Source organism: Gymnodraco acuticeps, unplaced genomic scaffold (assembly GCF_902827175.1).
Source record: "Gymnodraco acuticeps unplaced genomic scaffold, fGymAcu1.1, whole genome shotgun sequence".
Classification (NCBI taxonomy): Eukaryota; Metazoa; Chordata; class Actinopteri; order Perciformes; family Bathydraconidae; genus Gymnodraco; species Gymnodraco acuticeps.
The window spans coordinates 239259-265786 of record NW_022990152.1 but is presented as its reverse complement, the minus strand read 5'-3'; the positions used below and the strand labels follow the sequence as shown (position 1 = coordinate 265786).

The 26528-nt window shown below is 40.8% G+C and overlaps 1 protein-coding gene across 1 annotated transcript in view; it reads left to right on the top strand.

The window, feature by feature from the left end:
- Positions 1 to 23460, top strand: part of LOC117546905 (semaphorin-5B-like) — a 30525-nt gene extending 7065 nt beyond the window's left edge. Inside the window, 22 exon segments of the mRNA XM_034217310.1 lie at positions 5009 to 5197; positions 5828 to 5927; positions 6279 to 6324; positions 6418 to 6480; positions 6572 to 6670; positions 6863 to 7076; positions 7700 to 7985; positions 8064 to 8199; positions 9096 to 9303; positions 9376 to 9583; positions 9995 to 10112; positions 10982 to 11166; positions 12645 to 12788; positions 13028 to 13175; positions 13822 to 14047; positions 17378 to 17599; positions 18302 to 18472; positions 18564 to 18710; positions 18960 to 18995; positions 19988 to 20199; positions 21609 to 21704; positions 21706 to 23460. Of these exon segments, the coding sequence (XP_034073201.1) occupies positions 5053 to 5197; positions 5828 to 5927; positions 6279 to 6324; positions 6418 to 6480; positions 6572 to 6670; positions 6863 to 7076; positions 7700 to 7985; positions 8064 to 8199; positions 9096 to 9303; positions 9376 to 9583; positions 9995 to 10112; positions 10982 to 11166; positions 12645 to 12788; positions 13028 to 13175; positions 13822 to 14047; positions 17378 to 17599; positions 18302 to 18472; positions 18564 to 18710; positions 18960 to 18995; positions 19988 to 20199; positions 21609 to 21704; positions 21706 to 21771 (3276 nt within the window). The 5' untranslated portion in view covers positions 5009 to 5052 and the 3' untranslated portion in view covers positions 21772 to 23460.
- The last annotated feature ends 3068 nt before the right edge of the window (positions 23461 to 26528 follow it).

Genomic DNA, 26528 nt, shown 5'->3' with positions numbered 1-26528 from the left:
ATCAGTGTTGTGATGAATGCAGCTTGAATTTGGTGTCCACTTGGGGGCAGAGCTCAAACGAAACAAGCTAAGCTAATTGTAAGTTGTTGTATTTAATATCGCCCAAGTTTTCAGGGAGTGTAGAAGCCATGCATTTGCTACTTCGCCCCAGTTGTGTCTCCGTGCAGAAAGCAGAATAAATGCAGCTGATGATAAGAGCGCAGAGGGAGACGAGATGAGAGCAGGAGATAGGAGGAGAGGGATTTCTGCAGCTGCATGCCTCTTTAGGATTCCTGCTCTCTACCTCCTCTAGCCGGGGCCAAACCGGCATCATTAGGTTTGGCAAATTCCCGAGCGGCCATTGTGGCGCAGCCATGGCACGTTAGTGTGTCTTTTTAACTGTGTCTAAACTCAGTCTATTCACTTGTAAAAGAGAGCAGCCATTGGCAGATAGTTGGCAGGTTGCACAGAGAGGCCATTCACCCCGGTAGGAAGGAGCTGAGAACACTGCCTCGGAAATGGTCCTCTCTGAATATTTTGATGGAAAGACTTTGCCCTCTCAGTGTCCGTTTGCCCTGAATGAAATGACTGCGTTAATATTAATACTTTAAAGGTGAAAGCAGGAGCTGCTGCTACAGAGATTTTAGTAGAAGTTGTTGTTGTTGTGTGAGTTATTTAAGGAGGAAGTGGAGAAAGGAATCCAAGGTTCTTCAGAGTAGGAGACAGGACAGGACGGGGGGGGGGGTTCACTGTTTCTTTAATGATTGTTGGATGAAGTCCAAGTACACGAGAGTTTAGACAAGAGGCTGATATATAAAGGTCAAACGCTGGACCCCCTCCTTTTATTTTGGGTGCCATGGAGGAACACATTACAATGCGTCTGAATGAGGGAATAATTACGTGTAATTAATTTCCCTGTCATATATCACCTCGGCAAAGAGGATTTGTCTGGGTTTTAATGACGCTCACTTAACACGTACACCAGAGGCTCAGCATGCGCAGGTTGTAGCCGGTGTAATCCCGCTGGACGTGTTATTAAGCGGTTTCCAGGGCTTTGTGCACCTATTGTCGTCAGATCACGACTCGTTATAAAAGCTGTTTTGTATGAAACGACTGAAGAGGTTTTACTCATCGTGACAGAAGGAGAAGCAGCACCTTCACAGTGTCAGTGTGGCTGCCCTGTAGCTCAGTGGTCACATGGTCACAAAAGAGCTTCATCCATGCTTTACTCTCCATCGAATCAGCTCATTCATAAATAAGCAGTGTGGGTTAAAGGTATCGGAGTGACACACTCACCGTGGGAGGGCCATCGCTTTGGCTCCTGAAAGACTGCAACGTTCTTCAGTTTGTCAGAAGACAAAGCCAAGAGTGCTTGAATAGAAAGTTCTTGAAATAGAAAAAGGGAGCCTCACAAAAAAAGACTCAAATTCCATGTTGCTTTTATTCTGTAAGCATGCTTTAAAATCTTAAGATTGCATGCAGTCACACAAAAAAACACTTGAAGTTTGCTATCCAAGCTCTAAAGTGTAGAACCTGTTATCTTCTATAATAAAAAAGTTGAATTTGAAGAAGAATGCTTGTGAGAAACGATCAAAACATTCTATTAAACTCTATATTTCTGCAGAGAGGGCCATTTGATGGATATGCATAGCAGGAACAGTTCTCCTATACGGGGCTCACGGTTTCTTTAACTGACGCCCCTGCAACAAATCACATGCAAGTGATAAATGTCAAAGTGAAGAAAGAGAGACGGTAAACTATCTATGTATGGGCATAGGTTTTAAAGTTAGCAGTGAGTCTGCAGAAGTGATGGAAAACAGACACTTCTGCAGGGACACAATTAATGACATGAAGGCACTTTATAATCATCGCTTTAGCCAACACAACTCACTTTGAGTGTGAGTTGGTTCTATATTTTCCAGAAGACAATTAAAAGAAGGCATTGTTACCATTGCTCCAGGAGGCTCCAGTATAGTGTAGTGTGGTATTTATCTGTTTATAACAAATGCAATCCTAATAGTAGAATTAAATGGAACCCTATGATGCTAATTTCTAGGTTTCATAATTGTTTATACTGTATATATCATAATAACTTGTGGATTTTAGCCTCTGCAGACCATTTACATGCACACAAACCTATATAACACACTACAGCAGGGGTGTCAAACTCAAGGCCCGGGGGCCAAATCCGGCCCGCGACTTCATTTTATGTGGCCCCACAAGAGCTTGCAAAGAATATAATATGTTTATTATACGGTTACATGCTACTTTACAGAAGTACGTTGCCCATAAACTACATATCCCACAATGCATCTGAAATTTGACTTTTTTTCCAAAATGTTATTTTTTCCCCCCAAAATTTCACATTTTTTCCAAAATGTCACTTTTTTTTCCCTCCAGAATTTGGCTTTTCTTTTTAAATCATTTTGTGACATTCTTACTGAAGAGACTTGCAATTATTTGCCCTAGACTTCTGCTTTCAGATGTAGTTAATTATGAAGTTATTACCCTATCCGATAATAATCCAATGCAGAGGCCATAAAGTAATATAATACATTATTTTATATATATTAAATATTTGTATATGTATTTTTATATAGTCTTAAAGTTACAACCGGCCCTTTGAGTGCAACCATAATACCTACGTGGCCCGTGATGAAATTGAGTTTGACACCCCTGCACTACAGGAAAGGGAAAACCCCCAAAAGATGTTTAATTGTTGGCATTTAACCTAAGAGTAATCTAAAAGTGTAACAAACTTTCAGCACCTTATTTATTTCTGTGTATCTCTGAGCGACTTTAAGTGCCCCCCGTGAGTAATGACACACACTAGTGAGGGAGATTAATCACAAGGCAAACACAACTGCTAAACTAAACATGTCATAATTTCTGCTTTATTGACTCGGTGAAACTTTCTGCATGGTGGCTGTAAGAGGGTTAACATCCTGCTCTGTGTGCAGGTCACATGTTCGCTCCGTGTTCCTGTGCTTTTCCTCCCACAGTCCAAAACACACAGTCACATGAATCAGCCACTCTGTATGTCTAATCTCCTCGCAGGTTGTTAAAGCTTAATGGTGTTTTTCCAACACGGGCAGCGACATGAATGAATGAATGTTCTGACATGGTTCCAGGAACACGGCTTAGATGTTTTCCCGTCTACTTTTCCTACGGGTTTTGCTCCAAAATCAGGAAAATCTCGGCTTTATTTTTATTCTTAAATGCTCAAAACCCTAGCAGAGTTAGGGGTATATCTATTTGCAATGTTTATGTCCACATATTTATATAGTAAACAGTATTTATTCTACCCTACATTACATTTTACATGCTTTTTTTGTCTTGTTTTTGTTCATATGGACACAATGTTCATATTCCTGCAACTTACTCAAACCATTTTGTCTACTGCACGATCATATTACACTATTTTTTGTCTTTCAATTTTTCGTTAAGTGTATCGTACGCTGCATTGTTGGAGGATTCTGGCACTTTTTGAGATTTTCATTGCAAAAACTACACTATAAAGACAAATAAGGCCTTTAAATCTTTGGAAATCATTGAAATCCAAAGTGAGAATCTGCATCTGAACATTTCCTCCTGCCCCCTGGAGAATCTGAGTGACATGTGGTGCAGCCCCCCGCTCATTGTACTTAATAAAAAGTCCCAGAGCACCAGGCCTCTCGCTGGCCAGCCTTTGCACCGTGAGACGAGCGCGGACACATAACAAAGGCGAGGCCAGCGGTGGAGGCTCGCTGCTGTCGCCTCATTAAGCAGCAATGTCAGACCCAGCAGGTTGAGAAACCTCTGCCTGCACAAACACTCAGACAGGCAGACATTCAGCGCCTCCGTTCTGCAGGGGAACCAGTCTGAGGGGGAAAGGAGAGCGGGAGAAGCTAGACAAATCTGCTCAACTGAAGTTCAGGATAACTTGTTTTTATGCAATAAATGGTGCAATACGTTTAAAATAGAGCATGTGGTGGGTGTGTTATGCTTTAAACAAGTTAATCTGATAATAAGAGACTTTTATATGAACAAAGTTCCCCCTTTCAGATTTGAAAAGCAAATGTCCTCTGCTTTTATAACGTTCTTTAAAGTGTTATGGTCTGCTTCATAGTCAAAAGTGTTCTCTAATACCATAACTCTGAGGCTTTCTTTAGTTTGTCCACAACCTTATCAAGCATTGCCTTGTTTTCCCTCCCAGAAAAAACTGACCTGGCATGTTTGTATCTAATATTGTGTAATGCTTTATCAGTAAAGTAGGCATCCTCCTTTTGTCCTGTCCTGTATGTCAGTGTGTTCGCACAGTGGTGAAAAGAGCTCCATTTGCCAGCTGTCTTTTACCTGTTGGAGTTATTTGGCATCATTGAGCGATCTTTCTAAGATTGCTTTCTCAGCTTTCTACTACAGGTTGTTTGACCAAATGCTGTAAAAATAAATGAACCCAGGGTGTAAAAAGGGACTTTTCTATGACCCCTGAGCCTACTGTCATCATCATCGTCAGATTTAATGTACATAAATGGGTTTTGATGTCGACACAAAGACTCTTCATGTGGCTCACGGTTCAGCCCCGATTCTGAAAAGCTCTCCGCAGTCACACAGATCTCTGGTGATGGCACCCTCTGTCTGAGAGCCTGCATTAGAGAGATTGTCTGCTCGGGCCTTTTGAGGCGAATTAGCCATGACCGAGTCCTGCTGACACTGAGAGCAGACGGACAGAAACTCCTCTGGGGGGCACACAAAACGAATTTAGATGGATGGACAAGCGAGGAAGTATGTGAAGAAGTGCAAAATACTGTATATGGATATTCGTATCTACTGCTGGTGTTTACGTTGTTTGTATGGGTCACTTATTTATAGAGGCATCGGTTGATATAACCATTTGAGTATTTTAAAGAACTCCTTGCTCAACACACTGCTTTTTATACCATAACCTTCCTCTAGAGCACAGTAGACTGAAATGATCCCACAATGTATTGCACCTAGAATGCATTTTAAATCGGGATTGTTTTAACCGATATCTCCTGTGCTCCATCAGGTGTTTCCTGAGGACCTGAAAGAAGACTGGATGTGGTTGTAGCTATGGGTGAGTCAGGGTGGGGGGTGCGGTCCCTCTCCCCCTGTGGCCTGCTGCTGGTCGTCTGTGCGTCCGTCTGTCTGTCCCAGCAGCCCAACATGAAGCCAGCAGAGTGCAGCAGGAAGGAGCATCCTGTCGTCTCTCACCAAGGTCAGTGCATCAGGATACATCTGCTTTAACTAGACTTATACTAAGCTCTTTCCTCCCTTTACTTCTATCCACAGTTATAGCAACACAAGGCAAAAGTCTTGGCTTTCACATCAGATATCCAACTAAAAGACAATCATTGGTTGTCTATATTTTTGTATCTTTAACTAGCTTTGTTTTATAGCAGCAGTCGGAAAAAACTAAGGACATTGGACTATTTGCTCCTTTTAGAATACCTATATTGTGAATCAAATTAAACATCGAATACAAATCTCATTAACAGGAGTAAGTGCTACTGAACAAATATCAATATCCACCTCTACTCACACATGAATAGTTAATCACATCTCTTCAATGTCTCAGCTTGATTCATATTTGCCACAAGACTTCCTAACGCTCTAATATTTTCTTCGGCCTATTAAAAAAAACAAATCTTCTCTGTATTCTCGGTGTGTAAAGACTTTTGCGGAGATGAAAGAATGCAGGATCAGGTGATTCACAGGAGAGAAATGTGACACATCAGTAAAAACACTGAGGGCTTACATGAGGCTGTGAGCCAGGTACCATTTGGTGGAGAAGTTCCCACGCACTTCAGGAAATGTCTCCTCATCCTGATGAGTTTTCTCCGTGCAGCGCTGAGGCCGTGGATGTTCGAGTTCTTCCATCCAGGAGTGAAGGATTACTCCCAGCTGGCTGTGGACCTGAGCAGGAACCAGCTGATTGTGGGAGCCAGGTGACACATCACATTATATTAGTGCAATCAAACATAAGGAACAAAACGCAGAATTGCTTGATTCATGCAAGTATATTAGCTTTAAATAAGCCAAACCCAGTGCTACAAAAAGAAACGTGTTTATGTGTAGACTTTTTGTTCTTCTGATATAAATTAGGAGCCAGTTCCACAATTTCTTGCAGAAAAACTACTCTAAACTTTAACAGCATCACGTCATCATATGTTGCTATTAAACAATGTTCTAAAATATATTTTCATGATGACATTTGACCATATACATTGCTTAAACTAGCTTATAATTTCCTTTGCAGTGTTTGTGCTTCACCTCTAATATGAAATCTCTTTTTACAGAAACTTCCTCTTCACACTGAGTTTGAGCAACGTCTCGCTCATACAGGTAACATCAACTTGTCCTACAGTATGTGTTAGTAATATTGATTGTCTTGCTCCCTAAAGATGTGCAAAATATAAATTTATTTTTGTCCCTCAGGCGACAGAATGGGCACCGGATGAAGACACAAAGCGCTCATGTCAGAGCAAAGGGAAATCAGAGGTGTGTGTTGTGTGTCTTATAATACAGAAGTCTTTATTCAGAATTTGTCCATTTTTATTTATGACTAATCATGGTGTGTGTTTTTCTGCAGGAGGAGTGTCAGAACTACGTCCGGGTTTTGTTGATCAGCGGGATGACGCTCTTCACTTGCGGCACTAATGCTTTCACCCCCGTCTGCATGACCAGGCAGGTTGGTACAAAAGATTAAAAGCATGGAATACAAATACTATTTACAGCTCCATCACCACAGGATCAGAAAATGTAAAGCCTTTTGCAAGTTGTTATCTCTACTGTAGCATAATTGCAAACCAATTGCTGCATTGAGGTAGGAAAACACATTGTGCAGTCATTGTGTTTACCCCTGTGTTTACTCCTCTGTCAGGTGGGTAACGTCAGTGTGGTGTTGGACACGGTGAACGGTGTCGCCCGGTGTCCGTACGACCCGCGGCACAACTCCACCGCCATGGTGACGGAGCGAGGCGAGCTGTACGCCGCCACGGTCATCGACTTCTCGGGACGCGACCCCGTCATCTACAGGAGCCTCGGGAACATGCCGCCTCTACGCAGCGCTCAGTACAACTCCAAATGGCTCAACGGTAAAAAACTGATATGTCCTGATCTCAGTGATTGTGCTGTTATGTTAAATGTTTGTTGTTTGTTTTTCATGTCTTGTGTCTTGATATCTGACTATGTTGATGTTACACATGGAGCTGCTGTTATGCAAGTCACATTTCAGAGTTGATCTGACCATTAAAGTATTATCGTATCGTATCTTAACTAATTAGACACAGAGGTGGGAAGTAGTGACGCACAAATACTTTGTTATTGCATTGTACTTATTCTGGTATCAGTACTTTACTCCACTATTTATTTTTCTGACAACCTTTTACTTGTACTCTTTACAATTTTCCTAAATACCTGTATGAAGATGTAGATACAGGTGAAGTTCGACACGACTGAAAACAGAGACATTCCTAATCACCCATGGCCATATATGAGCGAGATGTTCAATAAAACAGTTGCTAGTTATGCATACTTTTAACTTAAGTACATTTCAAAGCCCATACTTCCGTACTTTTATGTGAGTAAAGAATTCAGTACATCAACTTTTACCAGAGTATGTTTAAACACGATTATCTTTACCTCTACTAGAGTGAAGGATGTGTACTTTTTAACTGCTGGACTACATCCTTTTTCCCTCCTCTCTTGTGTGTTTCAGAGCCTCACTTCGTGTCGGTTTATGAGATCGGTCGGTTCACCTATTTCTTCCTGAGAGAAACAGCGGTGGAGAACGACTGTGGGAAGGTGGTGTTTTCTCGCGTGGCTCGGGTCTGTAAGAACGACATGGGGGGTCGTTTCCTGTTAGAGGACACGTGGACCACCTTCATGAAAGCCAGACTCAACTGCTCTCGCTCTGGAGAAATCCCGTTTTACTACAACGAGCTGCAGAGCACCTTCTACCTCCCCGAGCAGGACCTGATCTACGGCATCTTCACCACCAATGTGTGAGTCATTTGGGATTATAAAAACATAATATAGGTTATGTTTTTTCATACACTGAATCCCCCTCTTCTCCCCTTTAGGAACAGCATATCAGCTTCTGCCGTCTGCGCCTTCAACCTGAGCGCCGTGACTCAGGCCTTCAACGGGCCGTTTCGTTACCAGGAGAACCCCCGCACCGCCTGGCTCTCAACCCCAAACCCCATACCCAACTTTCAGGTAACTCACATATTTAAACAACCTGGATCCACATATGCATTTTTCTCTGACAATGTGGTGTTGATAGCTGTACAAATGTGAGCCTTCCTTCCAAGAAATGGTGACATTTTATCTTAATGTGTGAAAATAGAGAGTATATTTTGGTGAGAATAGCTCAGCTCCATCCTAGGACTTTTTACTTATAACAGAGTATCCCTACATTTAAGTATTTCTACTTTTACTTAAGTACAACATTGGAATACTTCTTCCACCACTGACCTTCACAAAGGTATTTTGCAGCTCGTGCTCCTAGGTTGGAAACAGACTAATCAGTTATATAAGCAGGAGGGTTTTGTTCAGGCGAAACCTGCAGACTCATCATTTTTAGGGAATAATTTGCTTAGGTATTCAACCTTCGAAACAGTTCATCGTTTTCTCTTCTCACTGTCTCTTTTCCCATGGAAGGTCTACGGCCTTGGGTATTGCTGCTATCTCTCTTAAGGAGGGGCAGCTTGGGCGCATTGTTGTTGCCAGTCTGTGACCGATCACAAGCCGCCATGAGGTAGTTTACTGTTCAGGGACGTAGGTTCCCTGGCACACGTTCTTTCCTACGGACGAGAGCTCTAGTTAGACATTTGTTTAGTCTCGCTGATGAAGAATGTTGATTATTACACTCCGAACTAGTTAAAACCTCAAGCTGCAGAAGGGTTCTTCAGAATTGGTTTGGCAACCGCTGTGTCAACTCGTGACACACCACCTGTCTCGTCAATTCTCCGGCCATAACTCCAAATAAACCGTCAGTGTTTGCCATCAAAGCTCCAGCTCTCCTCGTGTCTCTCTGAGTCCTGTTTCCAATTGCTTCAGAAGTTTCCCCCACAGTAATGATGTTTTGAAAACACGTCTCACTAATCCCTCAGTGTGGGACGCTGGAGGAGGGCGGCCCGGGGGGGAACCTGACGGAGCGCAGCCTGCAGGACGCCCAGCGGCTCTACCTCATGAACGACGTGGTGCAGCCGCTCACCGTCAACCCTCTGCTCACTCAGGACAACCTGCGCCTCTCCAAGCTGGTGGTGGACATCGTGCAGGGCCGAGAAACCCTCTACCACGTCATGTACATCGGAACAGGTGAGCAAAAAAACCAATAAAGACATTTAGTAAAGATCATTTTCATCCTATAACTTGTCTATCTTTAATCAGAATACGGCACCATCCTGAAGACTCTCTCCACATCCAATAAAAGTCTCCAAGGCTGCTACCTGGAGGAACTCAGGCTCCTCCCCCCGGGGAAGATCGGACCAATCAAGAGCCTGCAAATCCTCCACAGTGACAGGTCTCTGATTGTTGGGCTGGACGACAGACTGGTGAAGATCCCGTTAGAACGCTGCTCCAGCTATCCAAGTGAAGTGTAAGAGCCAAAAAAACTCAAACTGCAGCTTCAAACTCAAAGATACTTGATAAAAAGGTTGATGATCATAGGGTCATTAAAGAGACAATAATGTGTGGGTGGCCAAGTCCAAAAAGATGAGAGAGATGATTGTTAAGAGCCCAAACTACTTTTAAAATGTCAGTCCATATTTTGACAAATCTAACAGCAGACGTTACTTAACCAGGCATTTAATGAGTCTGTGGGTGCTACTTCAATATGTTGAAAACCTTTTAAAATACTGTGTGACGCCTCGGTATCAGTCTATCTGACAGCCCTATAGAGGTCTTCCAATACATATACAGAACATTATTTAAAAACAAGACAGTAGTGCAGAGAAACTTGATATTTCTGCAGCTGCAACACTTTAACTGACTACATATCTTATATCAGTCACTGCTTGGAAGCTCGGGACCCGTACTGCGGCTGGGATCTCAAACAGAAACGCTGCACCACCATCGAGGGGAGCTCCAACATGAACCAGTGGACCCAAAACATCACCCAGTGCCCAGTAAGACACACACACACACACACACACACACACACACACACACACACACACATACCATGTATACATCACTTCAGGGGACATTACATTGACTTGCATGCATTTCCTGGAGACTTATGCTAACCTTAACCAACACATGCCTAACCCTAACCCTTACCCTAACCCTTACCCTTAACCTTACCCTTACCCTAAACCTAACCAAGTCTTCACCCTAAAATTAATGATTCCCCTTATGGGGACCTCCAATTTGTCCCCATAAGGGAGGCGAGTCCCCACACGTGACTGTGTAAATAGATTTAGGTCCCCACAAGTATAGTAATGCTAGGCCACACATACCCACACACACACACACACACACACACACACACACACACACACACACACACACACACACACATACCATGTATACATCACTTACATTACATTGACTTACATGCATTTTCTGGAGACTTATCCTAACCTTAACCATAACCAACACATGCCTAACCCTTACCCTAACCATAATCCTAAACTAGGCCACACACACACACACACACACACACACCCTAGGATACATGACCAATATATTGTTACTCATATCATTTTAATTATAATGTTGTCATTTATTACTAAATTGTTTACAGACACACACACACACACACACACACACACACACACACACACACACACACACACACACACACACACACACACACACACACACACACACACACACACACACACTGTTTTTCTTTTCTTTTTTTGTCTCCATGTATATTTTGTTATTTGTCTTTACTTGTAAATGCACTTGTCTTGTAACTTACTTTAACTAAAAATAATTAAAACGTTAATTAAAGGGTGACTTTAATCTATCCTCTATCTCCTCTCTGGAGGTGAGGAACCTGACCCAGGATGGAGGTTTTGGTACGTGGGCGCCGTGGCAGCCTTGTAACCACGATGATGGCGAGGGATCCGTCAGCAGCTGTGTGTGTCGGTCTCGCTCGTGTGACGGACCTTTGGCCCGGTGTGGCGGCGTCGAGTGTAAAGGACCGACCATCCAGGTGGCAAACTGCTCTAGGTACAGTCTCTCTTTATGAACATTAATCAAACAAGGAATCATCTTCATCAGATACCCTCAGCTTTCTCAATACAGCCCAGAGTCAGATATTGAGTCCAGATATTGAGTCAGATATTGAATCAGATATTGAGTCCAGATATTGAGTCAGATATTAAGTCAGATATTGAGTCCAGATATTGAGTCAGATATTAAGTCAGATATTGAATCAGATATTGAGTCCAGATATTGAGTCAGATATTGAGTCAGATATTAAGTCAGATATTGAATCAGATATTGAGTCCAGATATTGAGTCAGATATTGAATCAGATATTGAGTCAGATATTGAGTCCAGATATTGAGTCAGATATTGAGTCAGAGTCAGATATTGAGTCAGATATTGAGTCAGAGTCAGATATTGAGTCAGATATTGAGTCAGAGTCAGATATTGAGTCAGATATTGAGTCCAGATATTGAGTCAGATATTGAGTCAGAGTCAGATATTGAGTCAGATATTGAGTCAGATATTAAGTCCAGATATTGAGTCAGATATTGAGTCAGATATTGAGTCAGATATTAAGTCCAGATATTGAGTCAGATATTGAGTCAGATATTGAGTCCAGATATTGAGTCAGATATTAAGTCCAGATATTGAATCAGATATTGAGTCCAGATATTGAGTCAGATATTGAATCAGATATTAAGTCCAGATATTGAGTCAGATATTGAGTCAGATATTGAATCAGATATTGAGTCAGATATTGAGTCCAGATATTGAGTCAGATATTGAGTCAGAGTCAGATATTGAGTCAGATATTGAGTCAGAGTCAGATATTGAGTCAGATATTGAGTCAGAGTCAGATATTGAGTCAGATATTGAGTCAGATATTAAGTCCAGATATTGAGTCAGATATTGAGTCAGATATTGAGTCAGATATTAAGTCCAGATATTGAGTCAGATATTGAGTCAGATATTGAGTCCAGATATTGAGTCCAGATATTGAGTCAGATATTGAGTCAGATATTGAGTCAGATATTGAGTCCAGATATTGAGTCAGATATTAAGTCAGATATTGAATCAGATATTGAGTCCAGATATTGAGTCCAGATATTGAGTCAGATATTGAATCAGATATTGAGTCAGATATTGAGTCAGATATTGAGTCCAGATATTGAGTCAGAGTCAGATATTGAGTCAGATATTGAGTCAGAGTCAGATATTGAGTCAGATATTAAGTCCAGATATTGAGTCAGAGTCAGATATTGAGTCAGATATTGAGTCAGAGTCAGATATTGAGTCAGATATTGAGTCAGATATTAAGTCCAGATATTGAGTCAGATATTGAGTCAGATATTGAGTCAGATATTGAGTCCAGATATTGAGTCAGATATTGAGTCAGATATTGAGTCAGATATTGAGTCAGATATTGAGTCAGATATTGAGTCAGATATTGAGTCAGATATTGCCAAAAGGCCCACAGATTCCCCCTCTGCTCCTCAGGAATGGCGGCTGGACGCCCTGGTCCTCGTGGGGTCAGTGCAGCAGCAGCTGTGGGATCGGGTTTGAAGTGAGGCAGCGCTCCTGCAACAACCCCTCGCCTCGACACGAGGGGCGAGTGTGTGTGGGCCAGGGGCGAGAGGAGAGGTGAGATACATCTGCATCAGTGTCTTCCCAAGGAGGTAGCGATGTAGTCATTGACAGGTAGAAGAATTTCATTGCCATTTCTACACTGTAGCTTTGTGCATATGACAATAAAACCTTTGAATCTTGAATCTGGCACATTTAAATTATGGACTTAAGTGCTTCTGTTAATTTATGTGCATTGTCCCTTCCCCAAATATCCGACTGTGCATAGTAATGACGTCAGTGTTTGTCTTTTTAAGGCTGTGCAATGAGAAGAAGCCATGTCCCCTGCCGGTGTCGTGGACGGCGTGGGGCCCCTGGGCTCACTGCAGCGCTGAGTGTGGAGGGGGGGTCCACTCCAGAACCAGAACCTGTGAGAACGGCAACAGCTGTCCTGGATGTTCAATGGTACTGTAGGGATTTTGATTTTGCTTAGAGAAATCTGACAAATTCATAAGCTCGAACTATTTAGAATGGAGAAATAGTGACCAGCAGAGATGATTCATACATTAATTTACAAAAGAAAAGATTCTTGTTGTTGTTCAAGGTTTCAAGGCTTTTATTGTTTAACAGTTTTTATTGAGATTTCAAAATCAGAAGAAATATACATTCAATAGCATTGCATCCCACCCAATCCCGCCCTCCCCACCCGTCCCCTTAATTCCAGATCTTCACAAGGATGATTGTTCATTGAGGTTTTTGTCCAACCAAGGATATATGAAAAAATGCCAGTGCATACAATATAATACAATGTACAAGGATAACAAAGCACATCAGTGAAGGTTTCAAGGCTTTTATTGTCATTTGTACACAGCTGCAGTGTAGCTATGACAATGAAAATCTGAGGTCACAGGCTCCTCCAACAGTGCAACACAATATAACAGATAAAATAGTGCAAGTAAATACAAATAAAATATAATATAATAGAAACTGTGCAGAATAGTCTATATACAGTAATTGGAATGACATGAGTTGCAAACAGATTAATGTTATGTATGTTCTTTCAGAATGGATACTGTATGATATATTTCACATCAATATGGTTATTGTGCAGGAGTATAAGGCCTGTAACCTGGAGGCGTGTCCTGAGGTGCGGCGTAACACCCCCTGGACCCCCTGGATGCCGGTGAACGTGAGTCAGGACGGGGCGCGGCAGGAGCAGAGGTTCAGGTACACCTGCCGTGCGCTGCTGCCCGACCCCCAGCAGCTGCAGCTGGGCAAGAAGAAGCTGGAGACCCGGTTCTGCCCCAACGACGGGTCCGGAGCCTGCCAGACGGACTGTGAGTACACGCCAGAGGTGGGAGGTAGTGGAGTAAAAATACTTTGTTACTGTACTTACTTTACTCACTACTTATTTTTCGGACGACTTTTTACTTTTACTTCTTACATTTCGAACACAAATACCTGTACTTTCCACTTCTTACATGTTGAACTCAAATACCTGTACTTTCTACTTCTTACATGTTGAACTCAAATACCTGTACTTTCTACTTCTTACATGTTGAACACAAATACCTGTACTTTCCACTTCTTACATGTTGAACTCAAATACCTGTACTTTCTACTTCTCACATGTTGAACACAAATACCTGTACTTTCTACTTCTTACATGTTGAACACAAATACCTGTACTTTCTACTTCTTACATGTTGAACACAAATAGCTGTACTTTCTACTTCTTACATGTTGAACTCAAATACCTGTACTTTCTACTTCTTACATGTTGAACTCAAATACCTGTACTTTCTACTTCTCTCATTTTCCAAACAGCTGGTTCCTTTAGTCTGAATGTGTGTTTGGTGGCGTGATCATTATTATTTAGAGTCATTGCGTGCCTATTGATTTGAACACGATCCGTGTATCCATCATTTCCTGGTCTTCTCTAAAGAAGAGGGACCAATGGAAACGTTGTCATGTTGCCGTTGTTCAGCATGGAAACATTCATTAGCTAACAATGACATTATTGTTCTATTAATATAAAGGGAGGTCAGGTACTCTTTAAAACAGCTGCTAGTTATGGGTACTTTTTACTGAAGTACATTTCAAAGCCTCTTTACTTTTACTTGAGTAAAGAAGTTTAGTCACTCAGAGTATTTTTGAACACAGGTATCTGTACTTCTACTTGAGTAAAGCATGTGTGCTTCTACTTGAGTAAAGCATGTGTACTTCTACTTGAGTAAAGGATGTGTACTTCTACTTGAGTAAAGGATGTGTACATCTACTTGAGTAAAGGATGTGTACATCTACTTGAGTAAAGGATGTGTACTTCTACTTGAGTAAAGGATGTGTACATCTACTTGAGTAAAGGATGTGTACATCTACTTGAGTAAAGGATGTGTGTACTTTTGTCATCTCTGTTACTGGGAACAGGAAACTGCAACTTTAAAACTCCACCACTTTTCTCTGCTGTTGTTAGAAAATCTCAAATGTAGCCATGTTTTTTCCTCCTTTGTCAGTTCCCAGCAGGGGTTATTGGTTATCACCATGGAAACACAGCTGGTGTGGTCATTACCTGCTGCAGGTAGAAAGCCTGAGGCCACTTTAACCTGGGGATCATCAAATCGAATCAACTTCTATTTATATAAGCCAATTTCACACATTGCACATGTGTCACAGGTGGCTTTACAGTGTGTATGAAACCCGCTGTCCTGAGACCCTGCTGTGCACAAAAAAACAAATAAGAAAACCTACAATTACCCGGGAAAAAATGACAGACGTGCAATAAATGTTGTGTGTACACATTATTTAAGATAATGAAACTAGACCAGAATAAGAATGTATATAACCTCACTCCTCTGTACCTCTCCGACCTCCTGCACATCAACACACCCTTCCGCACTCTCAGGTCTTCTGCTTCCCTCCACCTCACGGCACCCCCTTCCGTTTAACCACCATGGGGTCTAGAGCCTTCAGCCGCTCTGCACCCCGCCTCTGGAACTCCCTCCCAGCTGACATCCGCAACACTGACTCTCTCCCCATTTTCAAATCACGCCTCAAAACACATCTCTTCACACTCGCATATCCACCCTGATCATTATCCATCACACATCCTCTGTTTTTATTTATTTGATTTGTTATATACTGCATTGTCTTGTTTATGTTTCTTATGCTGGTGTTATGTATTGTGTATCTTGTTTTTTATGTGTTTGTACGGCGACCTTGAGAGCCTTGAAAGGCGCCTACATAAAATAAATGTATTATTATTATTATATAAAATAAGAATTCAAAAAATATTCCAGGAGACGGCAAAAGTCACAAAACTCTGGGGTTTCAACGATGCTGAGTTAGTAATACTGTGACTTACTTTGGGATTATACCATCCTATAAGCCTGTTGTAACCCTAGAGACAGTCTGTATATGGACAGTGCTGCTGGTGGACGAGATCCCAAAAAAACACAGCTTGTCTCTCTTTTATACAATCCTTCTTGTACAACAACAAAGCTATAAAGTCATCTCAGGTGAGGGTTTTACTCCAAAATAGGTAAAGCTGACGAGGTGAAAATGTAACTTCATTGTTTCATCTTAGGTTTTTGTCTCATCCTGAAATATCTCAGCTATCCCCATGGAAAGCCTCAGGAAGTGCTCCTCAGCTATATGTAAATCATTTCTCTTTGTGGATGGTGAAAACTGGTTCATTTTTCAACATGGCCCAGATTACACCTCACTAATTAATGTTTCAAAACAGGATGTCTGCATGGCGAGGTTTGTAAAACTCATTGAATGTAGAACTTTAGATTTTCTCAGGACTCCAGAGGATTTACACAATCATGCATTTTACCATCAAAACCATTTTTACCCTTTAACACAAGAGCGTCTGCAATGTCAAACCTGTCATTTATGAAGTTGTTAATTAAAGAAATGTTCAAATCCAAAAATAAACAATAATTTAAAATGTGATATTGGCCCTTTAGTCAAAACATAATCAACATCAAAGTGGTAAATATGATGTTTCTTTTGTGACATCTCTTCATGATTGCTAAACTTATGTTAGGCATTAAGGATTTAGGCTTTTAAGAGAGTAACATATATTTAAAAAAAAACATGTTACGGTTATCCGAGAGCACCCAAACGCAGGACATGGCAGAGTGTTAAAAAAGGTTTATTTTGAGGTGGAGGAGCGTGGAGAATAATCCGGTTGGAGAGTGATCCACTGGGGTTAAACAACGATCTGGCGCTGACAAGTTGTGGAGCCTCCGCTGATATGCCATATTAGTAAATGGCTGATGGAAATCAGGTGTGTAGTAGAGGAGGGTGCCCAACTGATTGCAGCAGGTGGAGGTTGAGCCGGGAGCCAGGAGTGACAGCCACCACGCCCACACAGACAGGGAAAGGGAAACACACACACAAGGGAGGTGGCTGGAGAGTACAACCACCACAAAACAAATGTACATGTGTAGATATTTGTCATTTCAAACAACGCCTGTGTATTTTTTTCGTTTTTATTTTATTTGACTAATTTTGTAAGGGATTTAATTTGTCATTTTCGGGTCTCTAAAAATATATGATTTGCAAAACTGTACTTTTAATATAATGTGACCCCAAATAAATAAATAAATGCATTTGTGATTCTCATAAAGCAAATACAATGTTTTTTTTCTGTGTGTTTCCAGCTCTGGTTGAAGACTTGGTGAAGACTAGCGGGCGAACTCCATCTCAGCCCCAAGGTGTGCGCTGGGGATTGTGGGAAACGTGGTCCAGCTGTTCTCAGCCGTGTTCCAGAGGCTTTAGGACCCGGAAACGAAGCTGCTCCACATCAGAGGGCCGGACCAACCCCAGCGCCTGCGTGGGATCACCTGTGGAGTATCAGGACTGTAACACCGAGCCCTGCCCAGGTAACAGGAATTCAATCAGGAGGGACAGTTTTTTATGTAACGATATATATTTCTTGCCGGAAATACACAGATGCATGTAATGGTGTTTGGCGATTAGCCCCCGTTGTGCTGGAATATCATTCGGGAGGGTAGTGGTTTAAGCTTGACCCTGGATTTGGAAGAAAGGAAGGTGGAAGGGGGGAGGAGGGCTGCGTTGAGTCGCCTGAAATGACAGCTGTCAGGAGGGGAGAGAGCAGATTTAAAGGGTTAGGGTTGCACTATGATAGGCTTGTGGGAATAGAGCGAAGTGATAGGTTTAGCTGGGGAGTGACTGATTGAGAGGAGAGAGAGTAGTAAGCTGGGAATATGTGAATGAATGACTGAAGACGGTCTTCCTGGTTGAACTTGCGCTAAGCTTCATGTCTCTGGTTGATGCAATATCAGAATATCAAAATCAGAATTCCTTTATTTGCCCCACAACGGAGAAATGTACGGTATTACAACAGCAACAGTATGGGGCCGATTCATTTAAGAGAGTAGACTCAAATAAAATAAAATAGAACATAGTAGAAATAGTGCAGAATAGTCTATACAAGTAATTGGAATATTGATATATATATATAAGTTGCAAACAGATGAATGTTATGGATGTTCTTTCAAAAGTCAACATTGTATGTGTGTGTGCACATTACATAAATAAAGTGTATAATGTGTGTGTTGCAGTGAGTGGGTCCTGGTCCTGCTGGTCGTCCTGGTCCCAGTGCTCTGCCAGCTGTGGGGGGGGGCACTACCAGCGGACTCGGACCTGCAGCAACCCCCCCCCTGCCAGCGGAGGAGACATCTGCATCGGCCTGCACACTGAAGAGGCGCTCTGCAACACACACACCTGTGAAGGTAAATCAGCGTAGAGCAGCAACAACAACAAAACATATATATATATACACACAAGCCGGTGATGAGAGATATTTTTCTCTTTGCTCTTCAGATTGGGGTGAGTGGACGGTTTGGGGGGACTGTGACGAGGGTCTGCAGCATCGCACCCGTCACTGTGGGGAGGACCAGGGGCTCGAGGGCGGTCTCTGCCAGGGGAACATCACCCAGGCCCGGCCCTGCCAGCCTCACGAAGTCCCCGGTAAGGACGTTCTTCCTGTTTATAAAACCACTAAGTGTTAAAAACTGCTGCTGATATGAGCTGTAAAATCCCTCAAAACGTTACTCACACGCTATAAATGCTTGTTCCCTCTGTGTAGAAACTAAAAGAAGATGAATTAATGGAGAGCACATTGACAAAAAATGAACTGTTAATTATTTCTGTTGTTTGATCTTTTGGAGCTGCGGTGATTAAACTTCACTGCATCGATTTATTTCTGTCTCTCTCCAGTTATTTTATCTGGGCAGGAGGAGCAGAGCTGTGGAAGTGAGTACAATCAAGCAGTTACTCACAAAAGCACTTTGTTCCCAGCTCTCACACACACACACACACACACACACACACACACACACACACACACACACACACACACACACACACACACACACACTCCTGTCGCATCCGCAATAAATCAATACCACTTCAGTTAAATTGCTGCCACTGAACACCAAGTTTTTGTTGCAAAGTTTCAGAGTTATTGGCTTTCTTCTTTCTCCCACACTCTCTGTAGCATATCGATTTTGTTTGTGGCTTTTTCCCAATGTGACAGATTACTGGGAAAAGTTGTTGGTTGGTCAATTAACTGTAAGAGTAATCTTTCATATACACTGTAGTCCCGTCTAATCCCAAAATCGATGTATCCACAAGTAGCAATAAGCTTGACTCCAACAAAAATATGAAAAGTGAAAGTTTGGTTGACTCTTTACTTAAACAAATGACGGCTGGTTTAAATAAATGATATAGCAATACTAATAACAAAGGATTACAATGTTCAAATATATCTATTTACAGTACACACATAATATATCATATTATACATTTTAACACATGCACATTTGCAGAAAAAGCTTTTTTCCAAATATGGAAATGACCAGCGTATCTCTGTTACATATCATGATAGAGTAAATATATGCATTTCCACTTCTGCTGTACACAAGTAATATAAAAGCTGATAGGAACTGCCTTAGTCTCATCCTCTCTTCCTCCCTTCCTGCCGCTCTGTTTCCAGCCTGTTGTGATTCTTGGTGTGGTTATCATTTAGTAAATCCACTGAACATTTTTCTTTGATAACTGTCAGATTTGCGTTGCAGGCTCGATCCGCCTTATTACAGAATGTTTGTCTAGTCTAGAGTCACCAGCAGGCCAAATGTTTCCCTAAAAACTACTGGTTTTACCAAAGAGATCTGCAGTGTATAGTCATGGTCCCCTATGAACAGCCTTAGTCTCACCCTCTCTTCATCCCCTCCCTCTGTCTCCAGCCTTCACTTTGTTCCAGTTAGTCGCCGTGGGCTCAGCCAGTTTCTTTGCGGCGGCGTTGCTCTCGGCTCTGGCCTACAGCTACTGCTATCAACTGAACCGAGCGTCCGCAGAGTCCGCCGTCATCCACCCCAGCACCCCCAACCACCTGACCTACAACAAGCAGGGCAACGCCACGCCAAAGAACGAGAAGTACATCCCCATGGAGTTCAAGGTGGGGTGATTAGTTATATCTCTAGCCAGAGATGGGAAGTAGTGGAGTACAAATACTTTGTTACTGTATTAGGTACATTTTTCTGGTATCAGTACTTTACTCCACTACTTATTTTTCTGACGAATTTTTACTTTCTACTTCTCACATTTTGAACTCAAATACCTGTACTTTCTACTTCTTACATGTTGAACTCAAATACCTGTACTTTCTACTTCTTACATTTTGAACACAAATACTTGTACTTTCTACTTCTTACATGTTGAACTCAAATACCTGTACTTTCTACTTCTTACATGTTGAACACAAATACCTGTACTTTCTACTTCTTACATGTTGAACTCAAATACCTGTACTTTCTACTTCTTACATTTTGAACACAAATACTTGTACTTTCTACTTCTTACATGTTGAACTCAAATACCTGTACTTTCTACTTCTTACATGTTGAACTCAAATACCTGTACTTTCTACTTCTTACATGTTGAACACAAATACCTGTACTTTCTACTTCTTACATGTTGAACTCAAATACCTGTACTTTCTACTTCTCCCATTTTCCAAACAGCTGGTTCCTTTAGTTTGAATGTGTGTTTGATGCGTGATCATTATTCTTTAGAGTCATTGCGTGCCTATTGATTTGAACACGATCCGTGTATCCATCATTTCCTGGTCTTCTCTAAAGAAGAGGGACCAATGGAAACGTTGTCATGTTGCCGTTGTTCAGCATGGAAACATTCATTAGCTAACAATGACATTATTGTTCTATTAATATAAAGGGAGGTCAGGTACTCTTTAAAGCAGCTGCTAGTTATGGGTACTTTTTACTGAAGTACATTTACATTTACTTGAGTATAGAAGTTTAGTCAGTACTTCTACTTTTAACACGCGTATATCTGTACTTCTACTTGAGTAAAGGATGTGTGTACTTTTGCCATCTCTGTCTCTAGCTAACTGTTATAGCCTGTTTGACAGCTCATAGAGTGCTATTGTGAGCCTGGAAATGTTTAGTAACCCAAGGTTTAATGTTAGAAATGTATAGTACGGGTCCCCAGCATATAGAGTGCCAGTTTTTAATGTTTTCCTAATAGTTTCTTTTATTTAGCATATTGACTGGTTAGTGTGCCATTTAATTGGTGTTTCACGACGTCTGCCTGTATTGTTTTGTGTTCATTTGTTGTAACTTTGATCATGCTGCCCTCTTGATTTTAATCTCAATGAGACTTTTACCTGGTTAAATAAAGGATATATATATATAGAAACTGCCGGATGCTAACTTGCATTATGTTGGGCAATTGGCACAAGTTGCATTAATTAGCATAAGCAGACATACTTCTTCCAGCTCTGTAGCCAGATAATAACAGATTCACAGATTTGTGTGTAACATCTCTCCTTGTGTCTCCACCCTACAGACGTTAAACAAGAACAATCTCCACGTGAACGACGAGACGTGCAACCACTTCCCCTCCCCGCTGCCCGCCAGCAACATGTTCGCCACCACCTACTACCCCCCCCAGCCTGGGCAAGTACGACTTCCACCCAGACTCGCCCTGCAGGACCTACCTGCACAGCTGAGAGGAGGCTCTGAACACAAAGCACCCCTCTGTCACTCTCACAAGACCCCACCATGAAGTGTTTCCTCACTCATAGAAATACGAGTTGCTACTGTACAGCATGCAAAGAAAATAAGGTTTGGAGCGCACACCATTTAAACCAATTACACTTTTTCTCCTTTTCTTCCTAAACTCTAGCTGCCAATGTGGAGGAAATCCTTGAAAGCCATTCAAAGGTTTGGTCACATGAGACAAAATCCTCATAATTTGCTGCTCGTAGTTTAATATTCTACAAAAAAGGTGTTAAATCACAGTATAAAGTATAATACATTCTGCAGGACTCGACCTAAATGCATAGCAAATGTGACCGCACCTTGAGTGTCCTTTAAGTTTTCCACATTCTTCAAATACACTCACAAAGTCTCCTGTTGCCATGAAAGCTGGCGGGCTTTTTGTTCTTGCCTATTCTTCAAAAAATGGTGTATAATGAAACCAACACTCACAGAACTTTCCCTTACTTCACCGCCTTGTTTGTGTGAAGGATCCAGACTTCCTGGACGATGTTTTTTATCTGGATGTTCACCGGACTGAGAGGAGACCCATCTGCTAGTTTGGGGATTTTCCCTTTCCCTCATTTTCAGCAGGTGGGTTCAGAGGACTCAGTAATAATGTACAATATTTACCCTGGACACATAAGACTGATATCTGTGATGAAAACCAGAGAACTGAAATGATTAGTTGTGAGAAACATCACCATTCTTCATCCTACGCAGTGAAGAAGCAAATAAATGACTTTTTTTTTTGCTTTAATGTTCATATTTAGCAGAAACAGCAACGGAAAAGACACTGAAGAAGACAATTCTGACACTGCTCACTACCGCATGTGCTGCACATTGTAAAAACTAATGTGTTGACTTTTCTGTTAATTATTTTCCGTATGTTCACAGATGTCACTGTTTCATATTTTATCGATTTTGGGGCATTTTTTGTCACACTCATATTTCCGAGACATGGAAAACAGAGTTGTCTTTAATAGAAACACTTTATCAGGTACATTTGTTTACATCAAATGTCTATTCTCCATATATGTTAAATATATTTTGCGACTTAAATACTTTCAGGAAACTTCTTAGAAATTATTCTGACTCTTAAAATAAAATCATTTTACAAGTAATATGCTACTAAAACAGGACCATATTTCTAATATTTAAGTCACTCCATCCTGCGACATGTATATATATCCCATTGTGTTTCTAAATTGTAAATATCAAGTGATGCATTCAGGTGTTGTGTCGCGTCAACAAACCACACTCTTACACAAAATACAGTACATGTGTGTATAAAGTGTACAAATATGTGTGTATGTATTTGGCCTACTCAGCTGAAATATTGGCTGCATCCTCTCCCTGTGCTGTGACAGAAAAGGTTGTGTTTTGTACTTAAAAAACTTTTTTAAAGATCCTTATGGACTTCTCCGTTCTGCTGTTAGGAAATGATTGATGTGAATTTGACATAACACTGCCTTTTGGACACTGAACTTTTGCTACTCTATATTTTTGTATAATGTGCACTGTAAAAAAAAAAAAGGAGGAAAAAATATTGAATAAATCAATTTTGGTGCCAATATTTTTTGGTTTTGCATGCTGAACGCTCAACCACAATATTAAAACAAGTCTCAAGATTCAAATAAACTTTTTTCAAGATTTAAAAACGAGCATATGTCTGTTTTCCCCAAAGATTTGCACACCTGCAAAGTAGATTTTACTATCTTAAGATTGTTGGATCTTATTTTCAAAATACAGGAACAAAAAAGTGTCCAAAAATAGTTTTTTTGTATCCACTCACTGATTTTCTTTCTGTCTCTAAAGTGGTTTGACTCGAAGACACGAGTTACTCACTGCTCTTTGTAGTGTCTTATCCCTCAGCTTCCATCATGTGTCTTTAATAATTGACGTGTCTTGAGAGGAGACATGCATGCAGGTAAATCACCATTTTGTCCTTTTATAGCATCGTGATTATTTTTCTATTTTTCATGTAGGCAGGAGCTCTTAAACTGATGAATAATAGACGCAAAGGAAGGTGGAGGACAGGGCAGAAGTTACCTGTGCAGGTATTTAATTATTCATTTCAGTGTATTAGTCGTAAAACCGAGTTTGGGGGTTTAAGTAGATTCGTTGCTCTTTCACAGGTAATTTTCTGCAGTGCAGCGATTTACTCTCACATTTTTCATTACAAACCCATTTACCTCCAACAACGTAGCAGCCGTTCTCACATCGTTGCTCTGAGCTGCACTCCAGTGTTTAGTATTCATAGTTCAGCGAGCAGGGAGAGTTGAATCTGCTGGTAAAACCTCTGGGTCACTTGGGCACTACTTTCTTTTATTTATTCATCTGAATGTCTTCTTTGCTCTTCCATTTAGAAAACTGGATCAAATTGAAGTCCATAAATATTACAAAAAAACAAAAGATGCACTCAAGAAAATGCCTCAACAACGACCCCTTCACATTTGACTCTTGTGTGGGTTTTGGTGGATTGTTTCCTAAACTTATTCATAATTATACAAAATCATAAAACTGTATTATAATAACTATTTCTACCAGGTCTTTCACTTATGGATATATGGACATGACCACAATAATTGTTCTATTATTTACTTGTACTTTTTATAATTATAGCTTGATTTGTATTGACTTATCGTACATTTTAGCCAACATGATGCCAAAATAAACAATTATAAGAATTGAGTTTTGCACAGTTTTGTTAACATTTTAACTTGTATTCTGGTTGTGTAGTGTTCTTTTATTTAGGTTTTAACCATTAAGGACCATTTAGACTTCATGTCACATCCAAAAGTTCATTCAAATGCTGCTCCTATATAAAATCAGTCTGGATCAAAAGTGTCCAACCATGAAAAAACAACTTAATCCTCCCAATTTACAGTTTGTTAATCCACCACGTCCACTCTTAGAAGATTTGGCTGATCAAAGTGTCGCTGAACACGTGAAGACATAAGTCCATGAAACAAAGCGGCTCATTTTCATATCTTTGAAGGACCTTATAAAAAGTTCTCAGAGACGTAGAAAGCTGTTACTACATTTGTCGTTTCTTGGACTCACATGCTTCTGCTGTAAAGCCACAAATACGCGCCACTGGACCACGCGGCTGTCTCAAGGGATTCATCACAGGCAACAAAGTGGTTTAAATGTGGACCAATCTTCAGGTTCAACCGGAGGAGAGAGCTATTCAAAGCATAGTGACTCAGATATGTTAAGGCTAGGTGAGTGCAGAGACACTCAGGTAACAACCTGCAGATGTGGAGCACTCAGCGTGAAATATATTGGAAAGATAGATGGAGGACTGCATGATCACTGGCAAAGTGTTCTCAGTTATTTTTGTCCACCGGAAGAGTCAAACAAGAATACAAATTGCTCCTGTAAAATGTAACATGTGTCTGTAGCTGGGCTTTTTAAGACATGACACATCTACACAAACACAACTATAATGGTGTTATCAATTAAGTGAGCAAGGTTAATGGCTTACTGTTGTATACACAACATGTTTTTAAGACAGATACGCAATGGATTATGTGTCCAAATTCAGAATATTGACCTTCATGCATCTCATGACACCACCCTCTAGACCTGCAGCAGTAAAATACCTCACCCTGATTATTGGCCCTTAAAACACCCGTAGCTGTTTTGAAGGACAATGGTGCCATCTGCTGGGCAAAGACAGTCACAGCAGCATCCAGTATTTCTAAAATTACCGGTATTAATAGACCTTAAGTGATCCTCAGATCTAAAGGAGGGGTTTGCACAGCACAATATGCATTGAAATAGCACCAGACGTACATTTGGCTATTGATCTCAACACAAACGAAAAAAAATCACAGAAAGTGTTGATGAAATTGAACTATTTTGGCAACTCTACTAAGAGATTTGTACACAATTAGGCATGGGGATGGATGTATAATGCTTTGTGGGTTTTAAACTCCATGTAAAGAGCTCTATTTTGCAGAGATTAACAGTAAAAGCTCCAATGCATTACCTAATTGCCTACTTTTCAACAATACTCTATTATAAGAATATGCCACAACCTTGTTGGAGTAGCATCAACAATATTACGGTACAATTTTGAGGTACTTGTACTTTACTTGAGTATTACCATGTGTTGCTTTTGTACTTCTTCCTGATAAGAATTCAGAGGTTAATGGTGTACTTTTCCTCCACTACGTGTATTGAATACTTTTAGTTACTTTACAGATGTGGATGAATTATGTGAAATCTAATCAAGTGTTAAATCACATTAGTTCCACCTGGAGTAAATTCACTACTACCCTGCAGTATACAAAGTCATTCAAACTAGCTGCACCTTTACCAGCTTTGAGAACACTTTCATGATCAATCATTATAAAACATAGGTAACACTTTATTTTGATAGTCCATATTTAACACTCTATAAGTCATCAGTTGACATTTAGTAGCATGTCAACAGCAATTAACCAATATTCAACCTTACTATCTGTATATTGTGTCAACATCTTCAAAATTGACAAACTACTCAAAATCAATCTGTCAGTTGAAAGTCAACAGGGTCATGTCGACTATCTGTTGATAATCTGTTGAGAGTCAAGATGTCAACTAAAGATTACATTAAGCATTAGTTGATGATCAACAGATAAGCAACTTTAGAGTTTAGTTGACTATCTGTTGATCGTCAACTCATCTAGAGTTGACTATTAGTATACTTTTAGTAGGCATTCTCCACTAAGCGTTTGTA